Source organism: Aphidius gifuensis, linkage group LG5 (assembly GCF_014905175.1).
Source record: "Aphidius gifuensis isolate YNYX2018 linkage group LG5, ASM1490517v1, whole genome shotgun sequence".
NCBI classification, from domain to species: Eukaryota; Metazoa; Arthropoda; class Insecta; order Hymenoptera; family Braconidae; genus Aphidius; species Aphidius gifuensis.
The window spans coordinates 5739608-5767575 of NC_057792.1; the positions used below are offsets into that span (position 1 = coordinate 5739608).

General features: G+C 23.0%; 7 protein-coding genes and 1 long non-coding RNA gene across 18 annotated transcripts; 4 read left to right on the plus strand and 4 right to left on the minus strand.

Moving 5' to 3' along the window:
* Positions 1-922: 922 nt before the first annotated feature.
* LOC122857253 lies at positions 923-4161 on the minus strand. 2 transcript variants are annotated; one of them, XR_006374188.1, is made up of 6 exons: positions 2673-4161; positions 2338-2392; positions 2090-2142; positions 1843-1896; positions 1494-1646; positions 923-1297 (listed from the first exon to the last, which is right to left on the minus strand). It is a non-coding gene; the product is annotated as an uncharacterized LOC122857253 (long non-coding RNA). The 2 variants fall into 2 exon arrangements; XR_006374189.1 differs by lacking the exon at positions 2338-2392 and having other exon boundaries at positions 928-1297; positions 2673-2721.
* Positions 3582-7253, plus strand: LOC122857252 (transmembrane protein 47). Of its 3 annotated transcripts, none has more exons than XM_044159323.1 (5): positions 3582-3601; positions 3983-4075; positions 5006-5348; positions 5432-5494; positions 5571-7253. In XM_044159323.1, exons 2-5 carry the CDS (start codon positions 4025-4027, stop codon positions 5795-5797), a joined length of 684 nt encoding a protein of 227 aa, XP_044015258.1. In that variant the 5' UTR covers positions 3582-3601; positions 3983-4024; the 3' UTR covers positions 5798-7253. The 3 variants fall into 3 exon arrangements, with proteins under 3 accessions (XP_044015258.1, XP_044015257.1, XP_044015256.1); XM_044159322.1 differs by lacking the exon at positions 3582-3601 and adding an exon at positions 3849-3869; XM_044159321.1 differs by lacking the exons at positions 3582-3601; positions 3983-4075 and adding an exon at positions 4349-4893.
* A 360-nt stretch (positions 7254-7613) lies between these two features.
* On the plus strand, positions 7614-8492 carry LOC122857258 (MORN repeat-containing protein 3-like). The gene is made up of 3 exons (XM_044159334.1): positions 7614-8026; positions 8091-8281; positions 8358-8492. The coding sequence occupies exons 1-3, from the start codon at positions 7642-7644 to the stop codon at positions 8409-8411; spliced, it is 630 nt and encodes a 209-aa protein (XP_044015269.1). The 5' UTR covers positions 7614-7641; the 3' UTR covers positions 8412-8492.
* LOC122857257 (calcium release-activated calcium channel protein 1) lies at positions 8307-19193 on the minus strand. Of its 4 annotated transcripts, none has more exons than XM_044159332.1 (4): positions 11453-11779; positions 10372-10571; positions 9393-9521; positions 8307-9328 (listed from the first exon to the last, which is right to left on the minus strand). In XM_044159332.1, the coding sequence occupies exons 2-4, from the start codon at positions 10534-10536 to the stop codon at positions 8801-8803; spliced, it is 822 nt and encodes a 273-aa protein (XP_044015267.1). In that variant the 5' UTR covers positions 10537-10571; positions 11453-11779; the 3' UTR covers positions 8307-8800. The 4 variants fall into 4 exon arrangements, with proteins under 4 accessions (XP_044015267.1, XP_044015266.1, XP_044015264.1 ...); XM_044159331.1 differs by lacking the exon at positions 11453-11779 and adding an exon at positions 19096-19193 and having other exon boundaries at positions 8599-9328; XM_044159329.1 differs by lacking the exon at positions 11453-11779 and adding an exon at positions 18436-18547 and having other exon boundaries at positions 8599-9328.
* On the plus strand, positions 12898-17932 carry LOC122857256 (SEC14-like protein 2). Of its 2 annotated transcripts, XM_044159328.1 has the most exons (9): positions 12913-13010; positions 13091-13169; positions 14653-14722; positions 14838-14881; positions 15214-15331; positions 15418-15627; positions 16237-16317; positions 16392-16892; positions 16972-17932. In XM_044159328.1, exons 2-9 carry the CDS (start codon positions 13119-13121, stop codon positions 17085-17087), a joined length of 1191 nt encoding a protein of 396 aa, XP_044015263.1. In that variant the 5' UTR covers positions 12913-13010; positions 13091-13118; the 3' UTR covers positions 17088-17932. The 2 variants fall into 2 exon arrangements, with proteins under 2 accessions (XP_044015262.1, XP_044015263.1); XM_044159327.1 differs by having other exon boundaries at positions 12898-13169.
* On the minus strand, positions 17324-17864 carry LOC122857260 (thioredoxin domain-containing protein 17-like). Its single transcript, XM_044159337.1, has 3 exons — positions 17723-17864; positions 17564-17645; positions 17324-17480 (listed from the first exon to the last, which is right to left on the minus strand). Exons 1-3 carry the CDS (start codon positions 17862-17864, stop codon positions 17324-17326), a joined length of 381 nt encoding a protein of 126 aa, XP_044015272.1.
* LOC122857254 (ribosomal protein S6 kinase beta-1-like) lies at positions 18674-21856 on the plus strand. 3 transcript variants are annotated; one of them, XM_044159325.1, is made up of 7 exons: positions 18674-18978; positions 19263-19350; positions 19415-19455; positions 19522-19690; positions 20496-21353; positions 21432-21568; positions 21683-21856. In XM_044159325.1, the coding sequence occupies exons 2-7, from the start codon at positions 19264-19266 to the stop codon at positions 21741-21743; spliced, it is 1353 nt and encodes a 450-aa protein (XP_044015260.1). In that variant the 5' UTR covers positions 18674-18978; position 19263; the 3' UTR covers positions 21744-21856. The 3 variants fall into 3 exon arrangements, with proteins under 3 accessions (XP_044015260.1, XP_044015261.1, XP_044015259.1); XM_044159326.1 differs by having other exon boundaries at positions 18679-18905; XM_044159324.1 differs by lacking the exon at positions 18674-18978 and adding an exon at positions 19067-19184.
* On the minus strand, positions 21818-25584 carry LOC122857259 (acyl carrier protein, mitochondrial). Of its 2 annotated transcripts, none has more exons than XM_044159335.1 (4): positions 25493-25584; positions 25223-25416; positions 24828-24944; positions 21818-24607 (listed from the first exon to the last, which is right to left on the minus strand). In XM_044159335.1, the coding sequence occupies exons 2-4, from the start codon at positions 25397-25399 to the stop codon at positions 24428-24430; spliced, it is 474 nt and encodes a 157-aa protein (XP_044015270.1). In that variant the 5' UTR covers positions 25400-25416; positions 25493-25584; the 3' UTR covers positions 21818-24427. The 2 variants fall into 2 exon arrangements, with proteins under 2 accessions (XP_044015270.1, XP_044015271.1); XM_044159336.1 differs by lacking the exon at positions 24828-24944 and adding an exon at positions 24986-25096.
* Positions 25585-27968: the final 2384 nt, after the last annotated feature.

The following is a 27968-nucleotide window of genomic DNA, read 5'->3' on the forward strand; positions in this document are numbered from 1 at the left end:
ATTAAAAAAAAAAAAAGAAATTATTTTTCATTATTAAAAATATTGATTGTTAAAATAGTGTCATTCCAGAAAAATTAGAAAAAAAATGATAATTTTCATTGTCATTTGTAAAACGCTTAGGCCATTTTTTCTGGTTAAAAAAAAAAGGCCTTGTTATTAAACTACATATATTGATATTATAAAATGTTTATAAACTTTTACATTTTATATAAATGTTTGCATATTTTTCTGTTTTGATAAATAAACCTATTTTTTTTTTTCCATGAATTTTTTATCTCTTGCTAATTGTCATTAATAATTGTTGATGTTTTTTGAGAGATATTAATTGAGAGAAATAAATAAAATAATTCACCCCGAAATATTGACATGTAAAAATTTAATTTTTTTAAAAATTATGTTGTGATAATTATTGTTTGATCAAGTAGAAAATGTATTTTTTATTTATCATAGAAAAAAAAAAAAACTATTGAAGATTTGATAAATTGAAATTTTGAGATGAAATATAAATTTTTAATTTACATTTATTTAATTTTCCTATTGTTTATGTTAATTATTTTTTTTTTAATCCTAAAAATCAACCCAGTAATATCAATTTTAATTTTTAAACATAAGACATTCATTATTTTATATTTTAAAAATAATTTAACAAACAGGTAAGTAGGTTTTATATATATTTATTTTGAGTTCTTTTTATTGAGTAAAAATTTACATTAGATGTAAAAAGACTAGAAATACTAAATGATTAATTTTCTAGTCTTCTCAATTAGATGTTTTAAATTATCATTGAATAATCTGCAACAGAAAATCGAAAAAATGGATTAATGATCAGTTTAATATGAGTTTTAAATTAATTAATAGATAATAAAAAAGCTTCAGTTGGTAGTGCATGTAATTTTATTAATCATGGACTCAGGTTGATTCGGTTGTTTATCATCACGTCAATTAATTAAAAAATATTAAACTAATTTATTTATTGTCAAGTAAAAATTACCTTGTAATTCCTTATTTCCATAGTCACAACGTGCCAACTGTTATCTGTTGCATCTATAACAAATTAAAACAAATAAATTAATCATCTACTCCAACAATATATTAATATATTTTTTTGTAATAATAAAAAGCTTCAGTTGGTAGTGCATGTAATTTATTAATCATGAACTCAGGTTGATTCGGTTGTTTATCATCACGTCAATTAATTGAAAAATTTTAATCTAGTTTATTTATTGTCAAGTAAAAATTACCTTGTATTATTTCCTAATTTCCATTGTCACAATTTGCCAACTGTTGTATGTTGCATCTGTAACAAATTAAAACAAATAAATTAATCATCTGCTCCAACATTATAATAATTTATTTTGTTAATAATTAAAAGCTTCAGTTGGTAGTGCATGTAATTTGTTAATCATGAACTCAGGTTGATTCGGTTGTTTATCATCACGTCAATTATAAAATTAGTTTGCTATTTATTTTGAATTAAAAAGTAATATATTTACCTCATCATTACGACAAAAAAAAAATTATATGGAGCTCAGTAGAGTCAATCTGTGCTGGGCTTGAGATCAAGCATACTTTTGATTATGATTTACAAAAAGTAGCTTTTCTCTCTTGGTGCTTTTTCTCCATTATTATTGTCATAGCAATAAAACCTGTAACACAAATGCAATAATGAAAAACTAATCTCTACAAAAATCAATTACTAATTAATAAATATAAAAAAAAACTTCAGTTGGTAGTGCATGTAATTTTATTAATCATGAACTCAGGTTGATTCGGTTGTTTATCATCATATCAATTAATTAAAAAATATTAAACTAATTTATTGAATTATTAAGCAAAAATTACCTTGTAAATTTCAGGTTGCCAATTTGATAACTTTCCATCTGTTATCTGTTAAATCTGCAACAAATTAAAACAAATAAATTAATCATCTGCTCCAACATTATAAGAATTTATTTTATTAATAATAATAAAAGCTTCAGTTGGTAGTGCATGTAATTTATTAATCATGAACTCAGGTTGATTCGGTTGTTTATCATCACGTCAATTAAATAATTTTAATCTAATTTATTTATTGTCAAGTAAAAATTACCTTGTGTTTCCTCATTTCCATTTTCACAACGTGCCAATTGTTATCTGTTGCATCTGTAACAAATTAAAGCAAATATATTAATCATCTGCTCCAAAATTATAATAATTTATTTTGTTAATAACAAAAAGCTTCAGTTGGTAGTGCATGTAATTTGTTAATCATGAACTCAGGTTGATTCGGTTGTTTATCATCACGTCAATTAATTAAAAAATACTAAACTTGTTTATAAACTGTTAAATAAAAATTACCTCTTAATACTCCATTTGATTGATCAGTAGAAATAATTACTAATTTCGTTAAAATCTGTAACAAAATAAAACCAGTTAGTCATCTGCTCCAAAATTATAATAATTTATTTTGTTAATAATAAAGGCTTCAGTTGGTAGTGCATGTAATTTGTTAATCATGAACTCAGGTTGATTCGGTTGTATATCATCACGTTATTAAAATTTAAATATTTGAAAAAAAATATTAGCGTAGTTTAATTAAATGTATATTAACATTAACAAATAATTAATATTACGTAAATAATTTATCAAGATTACTAATATAATTTAAGATTATAATTAAAATTTTATCTTACCACGTGATGCCCAACAAAAATTTCTTCATTTTTATTCAATGTATTTATTTCTTTTAAGATCACTCCGAATTTCTCCGCACATTTTTTTTATTGTAACAATTATTATAGTTCATAATTGTATGTAAAAAATAATTAAACACACTTGACAATTAAATTGCAATTGATTGCAATAAAAATTTAAAAAACGTTGATGACAGTGTGGAGTCCTGGTCAAAGTGGAAAGACATTTTACGAAATTTTACGGACCAGGATCAACTGGTGCAACCGGAAATAAAGCCCTCTATTTAGAAAATCGAGTCCTCTAGTTTTCTTAATTTCAACTACAAAAAGAACGCCATTTTTACGAGGCAAAATTTGAACTGTTAAACCCAAAATATAAAATTTAAAAATAATCTAATAATTTAAAATCATAATAATTAATTAAAATAAAATTATAATAATAAAAATATATAATTTCATTTCATTAAAAAATATAGCAGTTATAAAAATTCTAAAAGTTTTTTTTTTTCTTTTAACACACTAGTCACTACTATACTATACTATACATTATGAATATTTTTTCAAGTGACGTTTTAACACAATAAACTATATGTAAAATGAAAAAAAAAAAAAAATAAAATGTCATAGTATATGTAGTAAAAGTGAGTAAAAGTGTGACAGCATGCCAAGCATATCAACACATATCAACAAAAATTCAACAATCAACACGTTGTATTTATTCTTATCATAGAATAAATTATTTTAATATCCTCAACGAAAATAAAAATTGAAAAAACATTTTATCAATCAGCAGTTCAATTGAGTATTTGTTATTCTGCTGACAAATAACATTTAGATATGTGTCATCGTCATCTTGCAACAAGTCAATTTATTCAACAAACAACATTTACTTTCTTGGCTTCATTTAATTATTAATCTAGCGTCTCTTTGTAAGTATAATAAAAAAATTCAACTTTAATATTATCATCAATTTATTTATTTAAATAAATATATAGATTTTATATTTTTAAAAATATTATATTTATTATCTTTTTATTTTTGGAGTCGAGTAAATTTTGTTTTGTCATCGATTACCATATATGTCATCAATGACGCATAAAAATAATTTAAAAAAAATTTTTTTTTTCTAGTCAAATGCGATAAGAAAGGTGAAAACGAGGAAAAAAAAAATAAAATAAAAATTCATTTTAACAAAAGGTGTTGTTGAGTGATGTACACAAATTTTTTTTGTCCACTTAGCTTGTTTAATTTAACATTTAAAAATTAATAATAATTGTAAATTAAATAATAATATTATTTTATTATTTTAGATTGAACAAGTTTGATAAATAAATTGTGAAAAATCATTAACAATGGCACAAACAACGGTGATTGAAACAGTGACTGTCGTCAGACCACTCAAGGTAATTATAAATTTATAAATTAAAAAAATCAACACTTTAAATTAATTTGCACAATATTTTAAACACCAGAAATATTGATATACATTGATATTATTTTAATTTCAATTTAATAATTTTTTCTAATATGCGCGAGCGCAGAATAATAATATACCAGGGTGACGACCTGAATAAAATCATCGTGGCGCAGTCGCTGAATATATTTTTCACTACCCCTCATCACCACCAAGACATTTATCCAAAAAAATAAAAAAATAAAATAAAATCTCTCCAGTAAAGCAGTGTAGTCAACCTACTTGTACTGTAATTTTTTTCTCGTCAAATTAATATCAAGATTGAAAAAAAAAAAAAAACAACAAAATGACCTATAAAAAACAATTTAATCAACACTAAATTAAAAAACTTTTGATAATAATTTAAAAAAAATAAAACTTGTGATGGGATTTATAGATATTAATAAATTATAGAAGGAAAAAAAAAAAAAATTGATTGATCGTTTAAAGTTGGGTGAAGTGAAATAGAAATAAAAAGATCTTTTCGTTGGTTTCTAAACGCCTCACCCTCGAGAGTATAGTTGTGCGTTTATTTATATATGGCGGGGTCCAGAGGTGTCTATGACGTGCCATAAATATAAATAATAATATTGTTAATTAAATTATCATATATAAAAACCATACCGCGAGTTAAAAAAAATAAATAAAAACAAAAAAAAAAAAACGATAATCAAAATTAACAAGTAATTAAAATAGTCAATTAAATATATCATAATGATCATGTACACAGTTGCTGATGATCATATGGGGGATAATGACATTGCCCAGGTGATTTACACACTTGATAAAAAATTTGTCATTTAATGAAAATAAGTTTTAAATTTTTTTATCAATTAGTTGTTAATTGTTTAATTAATTATTTGTGTATGTTTATTTATAGTTGATTGCATTCATATGTGGAGTTATGGTGATACTTTTGATGATAATTGGTATATTATCACCAGATTGGTTGTTATCAGTTGGCTGGAGACAAGGATTATTGAGTCATTGTTGGGAAAGAGATGCACCAAAACCATTACCATTTAATTTTCCAACAAATGAACCAGAAGGATGTCTTCCAGCAAGAAAAGTTACATATATTGGAATTGCATTTTGGTTTTGTATCATCTGTTTAATCACTGATATTTGTGCAACAATTTTGACACTAATTGGATTGAGAGTTAAAGAAAGACAAGAAAAAATTAAATGGTATAAATTTGCTGTTATATCAATGGCATTATCTTGTAAGTATTTTAATTAACAATTAATAATTTTAATAATAATTCATAGTTAGATAATTAACTAATTTATTTATTCAATTTTCTAGTGAGTTTTTTGCTTGGTGCACTTATTATTTATCCAGTATGTTTTGCAGCTGAACTTAATTTGGGTAATTAAATAATTACATAATTATTTATTGTTATTTATTTATGATATTGTTATTAATTATTAATTAATTATTTTAGGTAATCGTTCACTTTGGGAATTTGGCTGGGCTTATGGTGTTGTTTGGGGTGCTGCTATATTTTTAATTGGTGGAATTGTATTATTACTTTGTGATAAAGAAAGTGAAGAAATTTATTACAAAGAACGTAAAGTTGTACGTGAAGATGTTACTGGTGGTAATGGTTCAATGCTTGGACATGCTAATAATCATCATGGAACTTTAAGAAATTCAAATCATCACGCCTAGTGGCATTGTACCCTGCCCGATGTTGTTCTTTAGGTGATTTTATTATTATTTTACATCATCATTCATCGTTCTTTAATTTGTTTTTTTTTTCTTTTTATTTCGAACAACCGCACAGTAATATTCTAAAATTTTGTGACGGATCAATAAATTAATTGATTAATTAATATTTAACAAAAATAAAAAGATTAATAAAATAAAAAAAGCCACTGCTGCGCCAGGTCAAATTTAATAAATTATTCTATTTAATTATTTTCAAAAATAAAAATATTTTTTGTTGATAATTCAGGCCAGGTTATTGTTTTATAATTGACAATTATGGGATCACCATAAATCGATTATTTTTCTTTAGTTTTTCTTCAAATAACTTGAGTTAATCTTGAGTTCTTTTATTTATAGTAAAAAAAAATGTAAAAAAAAAAGATGTGTTTTGAAAACATAAATATTTTTTATCAATACTCATTTAAATTATTGATATATTATGTATTATTATTTAGCAGCATAGATATTAATTTGTTTAACTATTTTATAAAAGTAACATGAAAAAAAATTAATGCATTTATATATTTTTTTCAATTTAAATAATCTGGCAACTCAAAGTCATATCTGTTCATAAAAAAAAGGACTAATAATTTTGTTAATTTTTAAATCTCATATATTTTAAATTAATTTTACATTTATCAAGCATCAAAGTTAAACAGGGGGCAGCTTGGGCAGGAACAAAACAAAAAAAAAAAAATAAGAAAAACCGATCCATCATATGCAATTAAATTTCGCATATGTATAAACTAGATTTTATATTTAAAAAAAAAATTTATTATAAAATTGTTTTGAATGAATATTTAATATAAAAATTTGCGCCAATAAGTGTATAATGTCCCCCCACGTGTGAGAGTATTGACAAAGTTTATCAAACTAATAATCAACAAGCTAATTAACGAAAAAAAAAAATAAAAATATATAAAAATATATAAAAATATAATGCTTTTGTGGGCGCATATTTGTAGTTGAATGAAAATAATAAAATTTGAAGAAAGTACTTCAATTGAAGGAGAAATAAAAAATGCTATAATTGTTTAAATAATAATTTAAAATATAATGATTTAAAACACAGTCAATTGCGATTGAGATGGGAGATTAATAATAAATTATAAAAAATAAATAAAAATATGCACAATGCTGTTTAACTTGTACTTGTTAAATTCATTATTGTCCAATTATTATTATTATTAATAATAATTGTTTAATACAAGAATGCATAGATTATTTATACGTAGTTGAAAAAATATTATTAAATAACAAACAAAATATTAATTATAATTATTTATATTATATTGATAATTAAAATTTTGACATCTTGACATGATGTTGATTATATTATTGATGATATTACATTATACATATCGAAATTAATATACGTAATTTGATAAACAAATAAAATAAGCAAAAAAAAAAAAAATAGACCCGTTATCAGAGAGAGAATCAGAGACATGTCTTTTGAAAAAAAAAAATAAATAAATAAATCAAATTATAAAAAAAAAAAATGAAATAAAAGAAAAATTTATTATTATTTTTTTTTTTTTAATAATGCGTTATTATTATTTGAATGTCAAAAAAATATTGTAGATTTAGATTTATAGCTCTGGAATTATAGCAAAGTCGCATATCGCAAATTGTACAAATAAATAAAAATATTAAAATATTATTTTTTGTTTATTAATTAAATCCTGATGATTATTTGTTGAATTATTCAAAAAATTTTACAATATATAAAGGTCTTGTTTAGGAGAAAAACAAAATAAATAAAAGTTTTATTTTGTTTTTTTAATTTGGTTAATTTAAATGTCATGGGTTCTAATAAATTTAATAGAAAAAAAATTGAAAGTGCAGTAAAATTAAAAACAGGATGGATGAAAGTATTTAAAAATTCTGATAAATATAATTTTAAATATTTATATGAAGGTGAATTATTAAAAGGACGAGCAAATGGTTTTGGAGTATTGCTAAGAATTTATGAAGATGATAATATTTTTAAAGAATACATTGGTAATTGGGTTAATGGAAAAAAACAAGGATTTGGTGGTTTATGGTTTACAGATGGTGGTTATTATGAGGGAAATTTTTGTCAAGGTAAAAGACATGGTTTTGGAAGAATGTGGTGTCATGATGGTAAATTTTATCAAGGAACATGGTTAAATGGATTTTATCATGGTACTGGAATGTTAATTCAAGGTAAATTTATTCAAACAAATTAATTTAAACTATAAAATCAATTTTTATCAACTGTAAAATTCAGCAAATGGAAATAGATATGAAGGAGAATTCATACAAGGAAAAAAACATGGTAATGGAATATTTTATCATTTTATAACTGGACAAATGCAAGAGGGTAATTGGACAAATGACATTTGTAAAAATGGAATAATAACAGACATGAATTATCGTGATAATTCACCAAAACCAACAATATATCTTATTCCAAAATTAGTAAGTAAAATAAATTTATAAACAATTAATTTTAAAAATTTATTACAATATAAATTTTTATAAATTTTAATTACAGGGTAAATATATATCTCAAGATAACTATAATAATAACTTGACTAACCCTGATTAAATATAATATAAATATTGACATACATGTTGGCAAAAGTCTTAGACAACGAAAAAAAAAAAAAAAATGAAACAAAATAAATAATTAAGTCTCGAAGCATATATTCACAATTTAGGGGAATGTTTAGCATTATTTACATGTGATTTAAAAAAATAATTATAATAACAACAAATAAAGCTGTTAAATTCATTGAGTTTTCTTTTTTTTTTAATAAAAATGAATTAACTTTTATTAAAGAAAAAAGTAACAAACACAGGAGAGATTCATTTTTAACAATTTAAAATTTGGAAGACAAATTATTCTTCCAATATTTTCTTCTTCTCAGATCTTTTAAGTAATATAAAATATATATACAATTGCTCTTGTCTTGCAGTGATTAAAAAATAAAAATTTTAAACAATATGTGTAGTTGATTGTATAAGTTGATTAACACCATGTCTACCCTCAGCATCATTTGATTCAATTTGTTCTTTTAATAATTCCAATTCACGTATACCAGATATTGTAACTTCATATTTATGAGCAACAAGACTACGATAAAAATGTATTGCAAATGTTAAAAATATAATTAATACAGGAATAAGAACAATACAAGCAGACCATGCAGCAACTTTTGAAAAATCATAAAATTTAACCCAACATAATATTGCAATTTCTAATAAAAATAATAATAAACCAAGTAAAGTTGAAAATGCCCAAGCAATTTCAATATACCAATGTAAACGTTCATGTGGTGATTCATGAACTAAACTTATACTATGAAGATTACATACTGCTTCAATATTTGGTAGTATACATGTTGATATCATTAATGCCAACATATGAACAGCAACAAGAAGAGTTGTACATACAGCAAAAGCAATTAACATTTCTGTTGGTACTTTTGTCTCGGAATTTAATTGTACTTCAACCATTGCTACCTGTATAAATTTAATAAGAAAAATTAATATATACATAATGTATTAATTATAAATTAATAATTACCATTGCAAAACCAGATAATAATGCTGATGTTTTGCTTGATGCCTTCAATTTAGCACGACTGAGTTGTAATTTTCTCCATGATAAATAACCTGGTGTATGTAGACCATCACCTGACTGCGACATCTTTGCCTTTAATGCAAAAATATCAAATGTTTTTTTTTTTTTTTTGTTTGTTTAAATTGTTTTAAAACTTTTTGTGTAAATATTTTTTTTATTTTTTGTTTTGTTAGTCACTAAGTATCGGCTGGTGTTGGACATGAAAAAATATAAAAAATAAAAATATATATTTAAAATATTAATAAAGCAAATTTATAAATAATAATTAGTGCTTGGATGAAATTAAATGATTTATGCAGGTGTCCAATAAAACGTACCACCAAACGATGATCCCAACTGTAGTGATCCTACTACTCCCTTTCCTGCGATGTTAAAAAAAACCAATTGGTGCTGAACGAAAAAACAATAATTTTATATGATTAGATAATAAATAAATGTGTTTTTTTTTTTTTATTTAAATAAAAACAAAAAAGTTTTATATGTTGTGTTTAGAAAATAAATGGAAGATAAATAGTTTTGAAAATTGAAAAAAAAAAGACATAAGTTTGAAAAAAGCTAGCTTCCAGTAAAATAATAATTTTATTTAAAAATTATATTTACATAAACATCACCAGCCGGACTTTATTTATTTATATTTTTTTGATTTTTAAATCGTGCAGAAATATTTATTAAAGAAAAAAAAAAATTATTTTTCCTTTTTTTTTTGACTTACAATGCAGGCAGTCCAAAGATAAGTACAAAATAATATTTAAAAAAAAAAAAAATTGTTAAACAAAACATGTAAATAAAACTTGCAAAATATATTTTATAATAATAATAATATGCAAGAGTGAGAAAGAGAAAGAGAGAAAAGAATAAAAATAATTAAAAAAAGATGAATTTGAATTTTATAGAAACACAAAAAAAAAAAGCAAAAACGAACCTGGCAAGTGTGAAAGTTTTGATGAAAGCAGTGACCGTCTGATGAATGTAGATGTGCGTGTGAATGAACGTAATTTTGTATTTGTTTTTTTGTTGTTTTTCCAAGTGGTCCAACCTCAGCACCAAACACTGAGTTGCGTCCGGTGCTTGATGACCATACAGACATTAGGCTCGTGATATTATGCGAATCTCTGAATTATTCTGAAATTAAAAAAAATTTGATATTACTATTATCAAGATTGTTGTTGTTTTTTTTTTTTTTTTTTTTTTACATTAACAATTACTTCCTTTAGTTGAATTACATAAAATTATACGAAACAATTCATTGAATTAATTTCAAATTCACCAGTGAATTTATTAAAAATTTAACAGTATAATATTTATAAATAATAAAATTAAATTATTAAAACAATAAACATTTTTCTCCTTCTAATTACATGATTGATAAATAATTTTTATTTGTTTGTTAATTATCTAAATTAAACAATAACAAATTTTAAAATTCAACAGGAAATAAATTATTAATTCAAACAAATTCAATTATTTAAATAAAACATTTAAATTATTAATAAATACAATTTAATTATTTATAAATTATTCTGTTTATATTATAAATTTTAATTATTCAAATATTATTTTTAGTATTTGATACATATTAAACGATGAAAAGGGTTAATGTCGTGAATTCAAATTATTTTTGACCTTCTAAAAGATCATGTGGGTCATGGGTAATGGTACTACTATAAATATATCTAAACAGACCATAATATATAAAAATATAAATAGAAAAACTGTTGAAAAATTAAAAAAATTACATAAAATCTTTTAGATAATTTTTTTTCCAATTAAAAAAAAATGATTCAATAACCACCTGTTTAAAAAAAAAAAAAATCTATTTATAGTGTCTAAAATACTGCCAAAAGTTACGCGATATTTTGCCACAAAGTGAGAATTATTTTCTAAGAAAAACTTGAAATTTTTATCCTTCAAATAATTATTATTATAATTATTTATTTTTTTTTTCTTTTTGCCTACTAGTTTATTAAGATTGTAAATACATCAATGTACTTGAGTGTATGTACCTTCTTGCGTCACCATCTTTATGTTGAGTAGAAAAAAAATAAAAAATAAATCACCCAAAGATATTTTAATAGTCACAATTTGATTGAACAATAATTAACAAAAAAAAATAAATAAAATTTCATAACAATCACATTGTTGTTTTTTTTTTATCTACTTGTTTTTTTTTTATTATAAATTTACAATGATTTTTTTCAAATTATGAAAGGCAACATTATTAAATTAATGACACTTTTGATAATACAAGATAATGATCTAATGTTTTTTTTTAAATTTAACTAGTTAATAAATTTTTTTTAAATGTTTTGTATGCTGGCAAAAATAAGACTGAACGATGTGGTTGAGATTAAACGACCAGTTGAAAATAATACAAATGTATTATAAGACACACATACAAGTTTGATTGATACATATGAATAAATAAAAAAAAAAAATTTTAAATAAAAGGGGATACACGTTAGAGCGTGGAGACCCTGACATGCCACGACAATTTAAAATGAAATAAGTCTGTTAATAAAAAAAAATAATCCAAGTATAAATTTTTCAATTTTTTTTTTTTATAATACAATTGTTAATTGTAAGAATCATCGATCTACCAATTTTCTTTTCAACCACATAATAAAAAATTTAAAAAAAAAAAAAACAAATAAAAAAAATTATATTTAAATGCAATACACATATTTAAACTTTCTTTTTAAAGTTAATACACAGTAAGAATGCCAATTGGAGAAAAAAAAAATTGAAGAAAAAAAAAAATAATGAAATTGATGATTTGGAGAAATTGAGTATGTAAGAAAAAATAATTTTTTCTTTAATTTGTTGGGTGAATGTAATGTTGTTAATTTAACTTTAAAATTTCGATGCTTATGTTCATTAAAAATACCTTATTTTTGATTAATAAAAAATGTAAAATTTTTGGCTAATTATTAAGCCCAGGTAACATTGCAACATCACAAAAGTGTTTTGTCTCAATCACAACCGGTCATCACAATTTTATAATAATCAAATAATCGCTAAAATTATTCCGAAATAAAAGCCAATTTTGAATTATTACAGTTGATATTTTGGAATTATTATTATTACTTTTTAAAAATTCATTAACCATGTTGAAATTGAAAGTAACTTAAAAAAATCTTTGTGACCTAATTTTTATTGTCTGTAAATATGCTTTAATAATTATTAAAATTATTTAGAACACATTAATGTATATGTAAAAAAATTTATATAGATTAATATATGAAAAATAAAATCATATATAAATTAAAATTAATATGCATTGATGTGGTTTAATGGAATGCTGGAAGGGGATTCATAATTTTACATCCAGTCACCTTAGGTTTTTTTATATTTTGTTTTTTGTTTTATTTTTTTTTTTTTTTTAACATACAAGACTATATTGAGTTTACAAAAGTATTGGTGAAACACAACAAACTTGATGATTATTTCTTACATCGGTTCAGTTCTCAGTTACCTCTTGGAGATTGGAGTCGAATGACCATCAAATAAAAAATACAGTCTGTTGTGCCACTTGCTACACCACCATCATCAACATTTAAATGTGTAAAATTATCATCGAAATATTTAATCAAGTGTTTTGTAATTTAAACGAAATTAATTATTATTTTGTGATATATTTAAAGGGTGGTTTTTTAAATTTTTTAATTTAAAATGAGTTCAATTAAATCACTGGCTGACAATGAAAGATTTGCATTGATGAAAGTGAGTAAAATTATTTAGAAATTTTTTTTTTTAATAATAATATATTTATTTAAAAAATATATTGTTTATATTTGTTAATAATGAGATTGACCTTTGAAATATTGTTTATAAAATTTCAAAAGATAAATTAACTTTCAATTTTGAAAATATAATTTTAATGAGACATAAAAATCAAACAGATAAACTTCAAAAAGATTTAATAATATATTGTTTTTTTTTTTTTTTTTCAGTAAATTAATTATCAAATAATAAAAAAATAATAATTAACGTGAAAAAAAATTAAACTTTTTATCTAAAGAATACTGATTTTATTAATTCAAAAAAAAAAAATAAAAACAAGTTTTGCACTTGATGGACTGTTTTTTTTATTATCATACTTTGACCTGTTTGATTTCTTTTTGTTAATAATTTATTCACTTAAAAGATATATTTTTTTTGTCTCAACATTACTCAGCAAGTTGTTTTTCTTTTAAATAGATTTTTTCATGATTTCAAAGATCGTGAGTGTTGGCAAATTGAATACATATATATAAAAAAAAAATATATATCTAGCATGAAATTGCGAGAGATAAATTTTTTTTCTTTTCATCAATATTTCTCAATCGCAATGTGCCATAGTTTTTTTTTTCCTTATGTTTTCGTATTTTTTAATATACGTTTAATGCAATAACGACTAGTTTTAAATATATCATATTTTAATCCACAAGAAACACGAGATTGTTTGTTGATTATGATGCAATTAATACTTTTTTTTTTTGAAATTGTTTATTTGTTTATTATTGAGGACATTTTTTATACTAATCTTTAATATTGTTTTTCATCCACTTGATTGGATCACAATATAAATATTTTAATCCAACTTTGATTAAGTTCATCCAGCTTTGAAATAATTTAGTAATATTTTTTATTTAAAAATATAATTATCATTTTATCTTGATTTTAATATAAATTTATTTTTTATCTCAAGTGTCGTTGACCGGTTGAATGAAACTTGCAGTTTATACATTCACATTTAATAATACAAAAAATTATGTTTTGATTAATACATTTACACAATAATTGCGTAAAAAAAAAAAAAATAATATCGAAATTATTGGAGGGAAGGTGAAAGCTGATGTTGAATTCAACATTTTGGTGGTAATTGATCAATATTTATATTTCTCTTCTGAGATTAAACATATAAATATGAAATATACAGCGAAAGTTTGTAGAATTTTTTATTCATTTTTTTTGTTTATAATTTATTTATCAAAATAAATTATTATCCTACGGATATTTGATATTATGTATAAACAAGTTGCAATGTTTATCAAATGATCTACAATTTTTCAAGGTTTTTTTTTTTTTTTCCTTTTCCTAAATTACTGGTTGTTACTTAATGACTTTTAAAACATCAAATGAAATTTTCATATAAAAATTCTTATTTATAATTCAAAAATAAATTCATAAAAAATATTTTTTATGTATTTTTTTTTGTTTTTAGTTTCGAAGGAGTGTTGCTGGTGTACTTGAAGCACATCATGATGATCAATTTTTGTTACGTTGGCTTAGAGGTAAATATCACCTTTGCAACTACTCATGATAGTAGGTTATTTTATTTTTTTTTTTTCCTTTTTATTTACTCATAAATATTTATTAAAAATAAAAAATTATTATTATTATTTTAAGCACGGAAATGGGATCCAGTTGCTGCTGAAAAAATGCTACGAGAAGTGAGTATTGTTATTTTTTTATTTCTTACAAAAAAAAAAAAACAATAAAATGTATTCAAAGAGAATGATAATTTAGAATAAAAAAAAATATATAATAATCCAATGATAGCAATCAGAGTAGTTTATGTGGCGCGAAACTCGGTACGCTTTCACTGTTTTCAATGATGTTAACGATGGTGATGAACAAATTTTATATATATTGTTACAATAAATATATATAAATATAACATGAGTTTGTTCAACTTATTACGTCAATAAAATGTACTGTTACGTTTATCAGCTACTAATTTGTAATTAAATATAGTAAATTTATTTGTATTTGTTTTGAAAAGTCATTGGAGTGGAGAAAACAATGGGATGTTGATAGAATTGGAGAATGGAAAACACCACAGATATTAAAAGATCATTTGCCACATGGACAATGTGGAGAAGATAAAGATGGTGCACCTGGTAAATATATAAAAAATATAATATAACTATATGTTTAACTTTATATTGTGTATTAAATATATATATTATATTTTTTTTTTGTCTAGTTATTGTTGTTCCGTTTGCTGGATTAGATTTATACGGAATACTTCATGTTGTATCACGACGAGATATGATAAAAGCAACTGTTCAAATACTTGAATATTATATGAATTTATGTCAGGAACAATCAAAAAAACATGGACCAGCTGCTGGACAAGTTATTGTTTTATTTGACATGCAGGATTTTAATCTCAGACCGTATATGTGGAGACCAGGTGATTAATAATATTGCTCTATATATGAAAATTAGTTTGTTAACATTTATGATAAACTCTAGAAGGCATATCAATCTTTTAGTAATTTATTTAAAATTTCATAATAATTTATTTAAATAATTGTTTAGCTATTATTTTTACTTCGGGGGATAATTGACCGTTTAGTTGTTGAAATAATTATTTTTAAAGTTGGTAATTTTTTTTGGGCTTATTTAATGACAAATGAATTTGCAAATTTTATATTTTTGTTTTTAAAAAATTTTGATGTTAACGTTTTATTAAAAAATTAACTAGTCAAAATTTTATATACAACAATGATAATTGACGTAAGAAAAAAAAAAAAAATTAAAAAAAAAACAAACAAATGGACTTTGCTGTTTTGTTTAAAAAATATAGCAGTTGAAAGTTAAATATTTTTGTCAATTTCAAGGATTTAAACAACTTTAAATATTCACGCTTCAAGGCTGTACGTAAACTGGACTTTAATCATCCAGTTGACTGGATTAGAAATTGTTATTTTTATTAATTATCAAATCGTTAATGTTCAATAAAAATATTTCGCTCGTAACATAAATTAACGAAATAAAATTTTTTTTGTTATATATTTAGCGGGAGAAGTCGTCATAACACTCATACAAATGTATGAAGCAAATTATCCAGAGATACTTAAAACTTGCTTCATCGTTAATGGTAATAAATAAAATTTATATGACATGTAAAAAAATTTATGATAATATTTTAAAAAAAACAACATTATTTTACAGCACCAAAAGTATTTGCTCTTGGATTTTCAATTGCTAAAAAATTTATGAATGAATATACAATATCAAAAATTCAAATATACAAAGCTGATCCAGATAGATGGATACCAGAAATATTAAAAGTTGTATCAAAAGATCAATTACCAGTACATTTTGGTGGAACATTAACTGATCCAGATGGTGATGAACGTTTAACAACAAAAATATGTCAAGGTGGAAAAATATCAAAAGATCTTTACTCAAAAAATCTTGATAAAGATAAAATAAATGAAGATTTTACAACGGCTATTGTTAAAAAAGGTGGTAAATTTAAAATTGATATGATACCAGATAAAATTGGTTCAATATTAAGTTGGGAATTTAGATCAGAAGATCATGATATTAAATTTGGTATTATTAAAAAAAATAATAGTGGTGAAAAAATTGAAATTATACCAATTCATAGAGTTGCTGCACATCAAATTGATGAAGTTGGAGTATTAACTTGTGAAGAACCAGCTACTTGTAAGTTAAAAAAAAAAAAAACAAAATAAAAACTTGTTTATTTATAATATTTAATGACGTAATTTATTATTTTTTTTAGACTCAGTTGTTTTTGACAACAGCTACAGTCTACTGAGAAATAAAAAAATTCATTACAATGTAAGAATAGAAGAGCCAAATGATGGCCTTCAAGAATTAGCTCTCCAAGACAACTGACCAATAAAATTATCATAAAAATATTTTAAAAAAACTTAACTAATTGGTTGTCGGGTACAAACATTTAAAAAAAAAAAAAATATTAATAATGTTTATTATTAAAGTTGCAGAGCATCTTTTTTAAAAGTAAAAATTATAAATATTTAACAGTAAAAAATAATAACTCATTAAACTCATTATACTGATGGAAATTCATTTATAAAAAAAACTGTTAAATTATTTTTTTTACAATATACTTAATCATCATCATCATGAAGTAACATTTTAATAAGTTCAACATCAAGAAGATGTTCTCCTTCAAGTTTTTTTTGTGTTCCCCATCTGGAAATTGTTGGCAAAGAGCTGAGTTTTGTCTTGGGATTTATTCTAAATGGACACTTTAAATCTTTCCAACTAGAAAAAACAATAAATTAATTATTTAAATATATTTGTATTTATTTAAATAATTTTTAAATATTTATTGTTCAAGTACTTACAATGGCCGATCACCTACTTCAACATGAATAAAGTGTGAATTTTCTGGTGCTGTATTAACAGCTTCTTCAATAAATGGCTCAGCTATTTAGACAAATAATAATTGTATAACAATAATAATTAACTTATAAATATAATAGATAAATTTATTATTAAATTACCTTCAACACAATCAGGACACCAACTTTTTCCATTATCAAGTTTTGTACCACTGTAAAGCACAAATATCGGTTCATCGACTTTGAGTTTTTCCATAAATTCGAGAAATTTATCATAGCCAGTAACGTGATGTTTAATAACCATTTTAAATAACACTGATACCTCGAAAAAAATTTGTATATCAGTTTGATAATAAACGCATTTAAAAAGTATTTATTATTTTTATTGCAACAAGTCAATTTGTACGCCTTTATTTGTAACATAAATAGTTTTATTTTTTTCTAATCAAAAATAAAATTCATCAACAACTTGGTGGAGGGCACCACCAACTGATCAATCAACGTGTTTATAAAAAAAAAAAGAGCAAAAATAAATTGCTTAATTGTACTCGCTTATTCTAGATTAAAAAAATAGCAATAAATAATAAATCTGATGCATAATTACACACAACAGATAACGAAAAAGTAAATAATTTTTTTTTTTGTTTATTTTCAGAGATAATAATCATTGTCTTGGAATTAAAATGTATAATAATTATTAAATATTATCATTTAAAATTTGTAAATATTATTATCATAATAAATCATTGATAGATAATTTTTAATTGACATTTTTTTTTTTATTAATGTCAAAATTTTGAGGTTATAATCATAAGATGACAAGGATTTTCAATATATTTTTAACACATTAAATAATAAATATAAAAAAAACTTACCTCTATGTTTAAGTAATAAACTGTTGAATTGATTTTAATTTATATATAATTAATAAACACTTTTATAAATATATTTATGACTGATAAAATGTCAAAACACACGAAAAAACGTAATGAGGAGGGAAAAAAATGAGACACTGAGTAGTCTAACGGTAAAAATATCAACTATCAATTTTGCACTGTCGATAAAAACATATAAATTAGATAATAGACATTAGATTGCATTAGATATTAGATAAAAAATAAATATCAGTGCAATATGGCGTCTCTAAACTAAAAAAAACAACAAGTTTATTAGAACAAGGACGAAAAATATTGAAGCAACTAAAGATAAAAAGAGAAAAATAATAGCAAATAATAGTATGAGGAAATATTGTTAACAATATAAAATTTTTTTAACTCGTTATTTATATTATCAATTGGTTTTTCCAAGGTATATATAATCATAATATTGTTATCAGCATCATTGAGTAAGTATCATCAGCCAACATCAACTTATATCTACTCATAAAAATATACAGACAATTTATCTTACAGACAATCGTAAGTACTTAAAAATATACTTGTCGATATAAAAAATTTTTAACGACAATTTATGTACTAATTAACAATTGAACAAAAAAATTATTAATTAATTTAATTTGGAGTAAAAAAATTTACCAGTGTTGTTGTTGTTTTTCTAATTATCCTCGTCATCCATTATTGTTTGGATAATACGAGGTTTTTTGTTATTTTTTTATATAAATAAGGTAATAATAATATAACCTGTATTGTTTATAATAATAATTATAATGATAATAACAATGTAATGATAAATATTGTTACAGAATGGCGGCTGTATTTGACATTGAGTTACATGATGTGGACTTTGTTCAAAAAGAAGATTCTGATAATGATGTTATTGATTTAACTGAGGTAGAGATTTTAATATTTTTATATTATTTATAATTATATTATTAATTTATTTTTTTTTATTCAGGGTGATTACAGTATAAATCCAAATATTGATAGAATTATCGAGTAAGTTTAACGAATTATTTTTATAAACAAATTGATAGTTTGTTTATTAAATATTTAATTTTATAGAAATGAAGAAGTTGAAAAAGTTCCAATATCACCACAAAATGTTGGAAGAGAAAGAGTAAGTCGTCAAGATTTTGAACTTTGTCGTGTTATTGGTAAAGGTGGATATGGAAAAGTATTTCAAGTACGTAAAAAAACTGGTAGTGATAAAGGAACATTATTTGCAATGAAGGTAATAATAAAGCATTAAAGTAAAATCATGAAGAATAGAGAGAAGAATAGATTAAAGAAAAAAATTACAATTTGTATCAAATATCATGATTATAAATTACATTGATGATTCAATAATGGTTATATCAAAAATGATTAAAATTATTTAATAATGTCAAATACAATAGTATAAACATGTTGTTAAGAATTTATCTAAATTCATAAGTGCAAAAAATATTGATAATATTAACAATGCATCATATCAAATAATAACATGTGATTTAAAACAAATGAACTATGTTAATATTAGTTTTAGTTTACAATAATTAAGTTACCTTTAATATAATAAATTAGTTGATATTGTTAAGTTTAAAACATTGTAATATATATGTCAATAGAATATATAGTATACATATAAAATCATGTAATTATCATAAAATTATATGATTAATGATTAAATATTATTTTATTATTATTATATATTATGAATATATCTATGTACTTATTTTATATTATAGATTGTTTACATTGGATAATCTAAGGTAATAATTAATCAATTTTATGTTGTTGACAATTTATTATTAAATTATGAATATTATTATTTTTATTTATTATTTTGTAAATAATAAATGTAAAATGATTACTTTTATTTGAATAATAATAAACATTGAAAACATGAAAATAGATACATTTGTTATGGTAATATTTCGATAAATTTTAAAACTAATTCAGAGTATTATACACATGATAAAATAAAAATGAACAATTGTTTGTTCACTTGACTTGACATTATTTTTATAATAATAAATAAATATTATTGTCATAAGGTTTTACGTAAAGCATCAATAATAAGAAATCCAAAAGATACTGATCATACAAAAACAGAAAGAAATATATTAGAAGCAATAAAACATCCATTTATTGTTGATTTAATGTATGCATTTCAAACTGGTGGTAAATTATATTTAATATTAGAATATATGTGTGGTGGTGAATTATTTCGTCATTTAAATGATGAAGGTATATTTTTGGAAGAAACAGCATGTTTTTATTTATCTGAAATAATATTAGCACTTGAACATCTTCATAAACAAGGAATAATATATCGTGATTTAAAACCAGAAAATGTATTACTTGATGCTGATGGACATATTAAATTAACTGATTTTGGTTTATGTAAAGAACATGTACAAGAAGGTGATGTAACACATACATTTTGTGGTACAATTGAATATATGGCACCAGAAATATTAAGAAGACAAGGACATGGTAAACCAGTTGATTGGTGGAGTCTTGGTACACTTATGTTTGATATGTTAACTGGTTCACCACCATTTACTGGTGAAAATCGTAAAAAAACAATTGATAGAATTTTAAGAGCTAAATTAATATTACCACCATATTTAACACAAGATGCTAAAGATTTATTAAGAAAATTATTAAAAAGAGATGCATTATCTCGTCTTGGATCAAGTTCATCTGATTCTGAAGAAATTAAAAATCATCATTTTTTTAAACATTTACATTGGGATGATGTTATATCACGTAAATTAATACCACCATTTAGACCAAGACTTACTAGTGCTGATGATGTATCACAATTTGATAAAATATTTACAAATGCAGCACCAGTTGATTCACCACCAGAGTATATACTAAGTGAATCAGCAAATCGTGTTTTTCAAGTTTGTTTTATAATTATTTATTATTAATTATTTATTAATATTTAATTATGAAAAATTAATGTTTTTTTCTTTATACAGGGATTTACTTATGTTGCACCAAGTATATTTGAAGAACACATGGAGGATATTTATGCTGGTGTTCATATTGTTAATGTTTGTAAAAATAAAAATCCACGTATGCGGGGTTTTTCACCAAGAAATAATAATTTGTTTAGGTATGAATAATTATTTTATTATTAATTTTATAGAAAAACAAAAAAAGAAAAATCAACAATTTTTTCAAGCTTTGTTTTTTAGTTAATTATATTATTTAAAAAAATTTATTTCAGAAACGGACGTGGACACAATGATGTAGATGATTTAGATACCGAAATGCAAGATTTAGATTAATTATAAATATTCATTATTTAACAAAAATATTAATCCCATTTTTTTTTTTTTGTTAATTTAATTTATCGAGCCGGTTAAGATCCTTTAAACTCAGGAAAATGATAAATTTATTTGTGCCTAATACAATTTTACATGAAAAGAAAATTGAAACACTTTTTTAAAAAATACGAAAAATAAAATGTTAATGACGATTGATGACGATAATAAGATTATTATATTTATAAATAATTATTCAAAAAAAAAAAAAAAAAAAGTAAATAACAAATAGAGGAATTTATCTTACGTGCTCGATAATTAAATTTAGATAATTTTTTTTCGCCCAATTATAATTTTCTTTTGCTAAAAAAAAATTAACAATTTATTAATGTTTATCATTGGATATTTTTTAATCAAAGAAAATAATATTATTGTTATTATTACTTTTTAATAATTTTTGTCGAGTTGACACGAGACCCACAATTTTGATAGTACATTTTGTTTTGATTATTATTAAATACGTTAATAATATAAAGCCAATTAAAATATAAAAAAAAAATAATTTTTCTCGGCAATTAGATTTAGTTAATTTGTTTTTTTATAAAATTTACTTCAAAAAGATATTTTGTTATTATCAAAATGTTTAATTTGATACTTTAGTGTTATATTTTTAACTCGAATAATAATGACAGTTAATTTATTAATTAATTGGCATATCGAGCTTTAATTTTTCATAAATAAAATAAAATACTTGAGTTCAGCATTGAGACACAAGAATAAATATACAAAGGCTGATTTAAAAAAAAAAAAAAATTCCACACGCAACATTTTGTTTTACAATTAATCATCGAGATATTGTATTAATTATTTTAACGAATCATAAACAATACAATTATATCTTGTGAACTCAAAAACTGCCCAAGTGTTCATAAATATGATTAAAATTTAAATAATATTATCAATCATATTTAAAATGTTTTTTTTTGTTTTCAAATCAATATCGTCGCAGATGCTTAATTATTTTCAGTACCAGTCTCTTTTTTTTCTCCTAATTTTATTTTATAAAATTGTGTAATCGAATAACATGATGCTAAAAAAAATAATTACGCCCAAAAAAAAAACTAACAAACTCGTAATTAAATTATCATTTATTTTAAAATTGAATTGCCTTTTGACGAAATACCTAAATGGCATTTAAAAAAATTATTATAAAAAACAAATTTAAGTAAAAAAAAAAAGGTTTATAAACTCGTATATAAATATAAAAAACAAAAAAAATTTTTAGACTAAAATCTTTCAATCATTCCAGCAAATTATCATGAGATTATTTAACATGAAAATTCTGCTGATGAATAAATTATTAATAATTATGTAAAATTAAAATACTAAAATCAAGTTAGCTCTGTCTTATTACCCAATATTATTCATGTGTAATTAACATTAACAAAAATAATTAATGTAATAATTTTTTAAAATATTATTAATACATAATTAATTAATAATTTCTTTGAAAAAAAATTATATTTTAACTTTAGAGAACTTTGAAAGTTAATTTTTTCAATTATTTACTATAATTGTTAGTTAATTATTATTTATTAATGTTAATAATAATTAATAACAATTCAAACAGAAAAACTGCTGATAATTTAAATCATTTGTATTATTTTATTTTTTCAAATCTTTATTAAATAAAAATAGTTACTGTTAATAAACTTGCGACGATAAATGAATGATTTTTAATTAGATTGAATAGAAATTATTTAAAAATAAATAATTATAACTGTAGGTAATTAATACGCGTTGAAGGGTAAACAATTTAGATTGTGTTGATTAACAAAAAAAAAAAAAAGATTCTTTGATAAAAAAAAAAAAACAATAGCGTATTCAATGCTTCTATGTTTTTTCTAATTTTTTAATTAATCAATTGTTGTAATTGCCATTGATGTAAAATCAATAACATCAGCAATAAATGTGGCAATATTATTTATAATTACAAAAATATTTGCATTAAATATATACTGCCACAAATAATCATCTAATTTTTGTGTTTTTCATATTTTTAAATTAGTATTTTCAGTGTAATTTTCATAAAAAATTTTACAAATAAATATTGACGTTTATATATTAACAAAAAAGAAATTAATAACACTTGAAAAATGTATTTGTGTAAAATATCGATAAACATGATGTAAATCACAAGTGACTTATGCTTCCGGCTTTGGCCAATATTTAAAATAAAAAAAACATAAAAATAATATTAATTTTGATTAAACAAATAATAAATAATTTTAACAAAAAATAGTTACTGATAATAATTAAAGTTACCAAGGAACCAATCAGCATTGATTATAAAAAAAAAAAAAAAAGAAAATACTGTGTTTGTTGTTACAAATTTTGAAATGATAATTTATTTTTAAAAAATATGTCAAATCCCTTGTCTAATTGACAATTAACCCTCATTAAATCCGCAAACCAATAATTGTACTGATAATTATTTTAAATATATAAAAAAGTGTATCACAATGTGGTAAAATTGTTAATCAAATAAAAAATAAATACACCTTCCTAATAATTTTCGAATTTATCCAATTTATTAAACATTATTTTTAGGAAGTTAATCATAAAAAAAAAAAAGAAACAATTACAGATGAGTAGATACTAACGTTTTATTGATTATTTATTTATTTAATTGATTAATAATCAAAAATCTATTCATAAATATCTTCTTTGTCAGCAATATAACGAATAATGTCTGATGGTTTAAAGAGTTTTTCAGCATCAATATCTGGTATTTCAAAGCCAAAGTCATCTTCAATTGCCATTATTACTTCAACATGATCAAGTGAATCAAGACCAAGATCATTCATAAAGTGAGAGTCAAGTGTTAGCTGTTAATAACAATAAATAAAATAATTAAAATATTTTTTTGAATGATTTTTTTGTTTAATTAATATTTAAGCTATCTCTATTGCTCAAAGACATCAAACAAAAATAAAAAGAACTTTAAAAACATAAAATAAGTGACACTAAATTTGGAAAAATATTGTTGTTTAATTGTTGTTGGAGCAATAGAGACATCTTAATGTTGTTAATGAGCCACGAGTCTACCTTTTTTGGATCAATTTTGTCATAAAGATTGAGAATCAAAAGGACTCGATCACGAATAAGGTCAAGTGTCAATGGAAATTTTTCGCTGTAACTTCTTGTCTGCTCGACTCGTGGCCCCTACACAGAAAAAAAAAAAAATTAAAATTTAATATATTAACCTTGTCAGCAGTTATTTTATCATAAGCAGCAACAACACGAAGAACTCTTTCTTCAATTTCCTTCTTTGATTTAGGTTTTTCAATTGTTGTTGAATAAGGAACACAACTCACCTGATAAATCATCAATTGTTTTTTTAGAAAAAAATAAAAATTATACATAAAAGTGTTACATAACTCTGAGAAATAATTTTTCATTTTATTTGTATATAATGTTGATGTATTTATTAATGTATTTACCTGAATTTTTAATGGTGTTAATAGTGTCTTGGCATTATTATCATGAGATGGAATGAATCTCTGGATTTGAGTTGTAGCCAATAATGAATGATTTCTTGCTCCAAGACATGATGAAGTTAAACGTCTCAAACTGCCGGTGTTTCTTGTTAAAATTCTGACACTCGTTAATGACGCCATTATTTATTACACTTTTACTATAATTAATAACAATTAAATATTATTAGTTTATTATTATTTTTTGTTTTTTTTTTTTTTTTTTTTGATACCTACTTTTGTTAAATTATAATTATTTTATTGAGGTTAGAAAGAAAAAATTATTATCAATTTTTTTTTACGTAGCTGACCTGTGATTTTATTTTTTTTTTTTAGATAATTTTTCTCTCCCTCTCTCTCTCGTTCTCTCTTTGGAAATGAGATACTAGTGTCATCATTTGTCGTTCATCGGAAACAGTATTATTGTCGTCGAGAGAGGACTTACTTTTGATTTTCTTTTTGGGATTTTAAATTAGAGGAAAATCTTTACCTGGAACTCTAGGTGAAAACCATGTGTGTATTTAATAATTAAAACATTTATAATATATACTTACAACAGTATAATAAAAATAAAATATTTTTTTAACAACAATTTTAATAAATAAAAAATTTAATTATAATTAGTAAAAGTATTTAATACCTGTCATTGTTTGATAATAGCTGCAAAGACATTTATTCAAATAATTCCTAGTCATCTTTTTGTTGGAATATTAGTTGTTACTTACTGTTTATAGATTGGTAAATGTTAAACAATAACAACAACAATATTACAGAGAGCATGAGAGTCAATAATACTGACACCATGTGTTGTTATTGCAAAGGACTTGGTAACACAAAGTTAAGTAAGTGACTTGCTTACTAACACTTTCAATAGTATAATCATTTGCTTAGTATTTTAGCATTTATTATGATTAAAATTATAAAAATATTTGTCGTCAAACACACTAGAATATATTTTTTTTATATTTTATTTCGTTTATATTTTGATATTAGATGAAATATACATAAAAAACTTATTACTTATAGCATATGATTATTATAAGTGTTTTTTTTTTTTTTATTTTTATATTTTTATCGTATGTTATTGTTATGTTAAAAAATAGGTTGTTGACCAGATACATTAATTTTATTGTCGCTTCTCATTTTTAGATATTCTTCGCTATCCGAGTCTGATGCATTCATATATAATGATTGACTGATTTTTATTTCCATTTGAGAAAGTCCCTGGTAGAAATAATCTCTCCGGATTTTCTCCGGATTTCTCCGGAGTTTCTACGCAATTGAGACTTCCGGAGATATTATTCCGGAGTTAAGAGAACTCTTATTTCTACTTTTTCTTATTAATTTTACCATTTTTTTATGTTTGTTTTTTTAAGTCAAAATTCCGGAAATAATCCGGAGATATTATAGAAATAGTCTGGAGATTACTTTGTAAATATCTCCGGAAGTCTCAATTACGTAAAAAATCCGGAGTAAGTCCGGAGAAATCCGGAAAAATCCGGAGAAATCCGGAGAGATCCGGAGAAATCATGAAAAATCCGGAGAGATTATTTCTACCAGGGATGACAATGGATGATATCTTTCGACTTTCTATTTCTGTTATTAACCTCTGTTAACCTCGAGATCACTCGAGAATGTCGAGATGCGAATGCGAAATGATCGGCCTGCAGTCCAATTCACAGGCATGGAGGTGTTAAAGATTTAGACCTCCATATGGTCGACAGTCAGTCATCACTCATCAGCGGTCATACATAACAACTTGTGACCATGCGATGAATAATATAACAGAGATACCCGATGTATCAGACGATTGTTGTGAGCAAACAAATAAACTGCATTATCTCAATAAGAGACTACATCTTCATAATCATATATATGAACACAAATTATCAGAAGTGCTCATAACACGTGGTCAAATAATACGTGCTCACAACAAAGAAATTCGTTTCAAAAATCTCATGTCTGAAATCAAGGCACGTCTATCATCAATTGATAAACGTAAAGTACCTGATGTGGCTGAAGATAATAATTTTAGAGTTAAATTACTAAGGTGTCTGTTGGATATATCTCTCGTATAGGTATACCTCTACTCCACACCGGCAATTTTTTTTTTTTTTTTGTTTAATGATAACTATTATTATTTTTTCTTAAAAAAAATATTCACCAATATTTACTGTCGACTATAGTTTGTTAATTTTTATAGATGCTTTTGTTGTATTAATTTTTTTTTTTATTTTATATGTTTTCAGGATGAAGTTTCAGACATTGAAATAGCAACAAATCGGAACCTACGCACACTTCTTAATAGACTTTTATCATTGGAATTATCGCAAAAAAAAAAATTGATGAGTACTACCCGCGATTTAGTCAACTCTCTGACAGAAAAAAAAAATGCTGCGGATGATGAAAGGAAGGTCGTCCAAAAACTTGCACGAAAATTGGTTAGAGTCTTCAATGGCCTTTCAGAAGTATTCAGTAACTGCGAAGGCAAATTTCTAGAAGTCTAGAAAATAGTCTAGACTAAAATACCGTGTTCTATGTGCCATATCATTATGTTTAAATAAATATTTAAATTAAACAATACATAAACTTTTTTATTATTTTTTCTAAGAAAGATTAGGATGTTTATTTTGTCCCTTAAAAATATTTTTTTTTAAATTGAATTTAATGTGCCTGCAGCTTTGAGCGCAAGTTAATAATTTATTACTCTTTT

Coding starts and splice junctions, on each gene's coding strand:
- LOC122857252 (XM_044159321.1), top strand. CDS start 4,840: ATGATCATGTACACAGTTGCTGATGATCATATGGGGGATAATGACATT. Junction 4,894..5,005: donor GGGATAATGACATTGCCCAG/GTGATTTACACA, acceptor GTTTATTTATAG/TTGATTGCATTCATATGTGG. Junction 5,349..5,431: donor TATATCAATGGCATTATCTT/GTAAGTATTTTA, acceptor TCAATTTTCTAG/TGAGTTTTTTGCTTGGTGCA.
- LOC122857258 (XM_044159334.1), top strand. CDS start 7,642: ATGGGTTCTAATAAATTTAATAGAAAAAAAATTGAAAGTGCAGTAAAA. Junction 8,027..8,090: donor TACTGGAATGTTAATTCAAG/GTAAATTTATTC, acceptor TGTAAAATTCAG/CAAATGGAAATAGATATGAA. Junction 8,282..8,357: donor TATATCTTATTCCAAAATTA/GTAAGTAAAATA, acceptor TTTTAATTACAG/GGTAAATATATATCTCAAGA.
- LOC122857257 (XM_044159332.1), bottom strand. CDS start 10,536: ATGTCTGTATGGTCATCAAGCACCGGACGCAACTCAGTGTTTGGTGCT. Junction 9,522..10,371: donor AAAACTTTCACACTTGCCAG/GTTCGTTTTTGC, acceptor TTTGCATTAAAG/GCAAAGATGTCGCAGTCAGG. Junction 9,329..9,392: donor TATTATCTGGTTTTGCAATG/GTAATTATTAAT, acceptor AAATTTATACAG/GTAGCAATGGTTGAAGTACA.
- LOC122857256 (XM_044159327.1), top strand. CDS start 13,119: ATGAGTTCAATTAAATCACTGGCTGACAATGAAAGATTTGCATTGATG. Junction 15,628..16,236: donor ACCGTATATGTGGAGACCAG/GTGATTAATAAT, acceptor TTATATATTTAG/CGGGAGAAGTCGTCATAACA. Junction 16,893..16,971: donor TTGTGAAGAACCAGCTACTT/GTAAGTTAAAAA, acceptor TATTTTTTTTAG/ACTCAGTTGTTTTTGACAAC.
- LOC122857260 (XM_044159337.1), bottom strand. CDS start 17,864: ATGGTTATTAAACATCACGTTACTGGCTATGATAAATTTCTCGAATTT. Junction 17,646..17,722: donor GTGTCCTGATTGTGTTGAAG/GTAATTTAATAA, acceptor TTGTCTAAATAG/CTGAGCCATTTATTGAAGAA. Junction 17,481..17,563: donor GAAGTAGGTGATCGGCCATT/GTAAGTACTTGA, acceptor TGTTTTTTCTAG/TTGGAAAGATTTAAAGTGTC.
- LOC122857254 (XM_044159325.1), top strand. CDS start 19,264: ATGGCGGCTGTATTTGACATTGAGTTACATGATGTGGACTTTGTTCAA. Junction 19,351..19,414: donor ATGTTATTGATTTAACTGAG/GTAGAGATTTTA, acceptor TTTTTTATTCAG/GGTGATTACAGTATAAATCC. Junction 21,569..21,682: donor AGAAATAATAATTTGTTTAG/GTATGAATAATT, acceptor AATTTATTTCAG/AAACGGACGTGGACACAATG.
- LOC122857259 (XM_044159335.1), bottom strand. CDS start 25,399: ATGGCGTCATTAACGAGTGTCAGAATTTTAACAAGAAACACCGGCAGT. Junction 24,945..25,222: donor TAACACCATTAAAAATTCAG/GTAAATACATTA, acceptor TTTTCTGTGTAG/GGGCCACGAGTCGAGCAGAC. Junction 24,608..24,827: donor ACAAAATTGATCCAAAAAAG/GTAGACTCGTGG, acceptor TGTTATTAACAG/CTAACACTTGACTCTCACTT.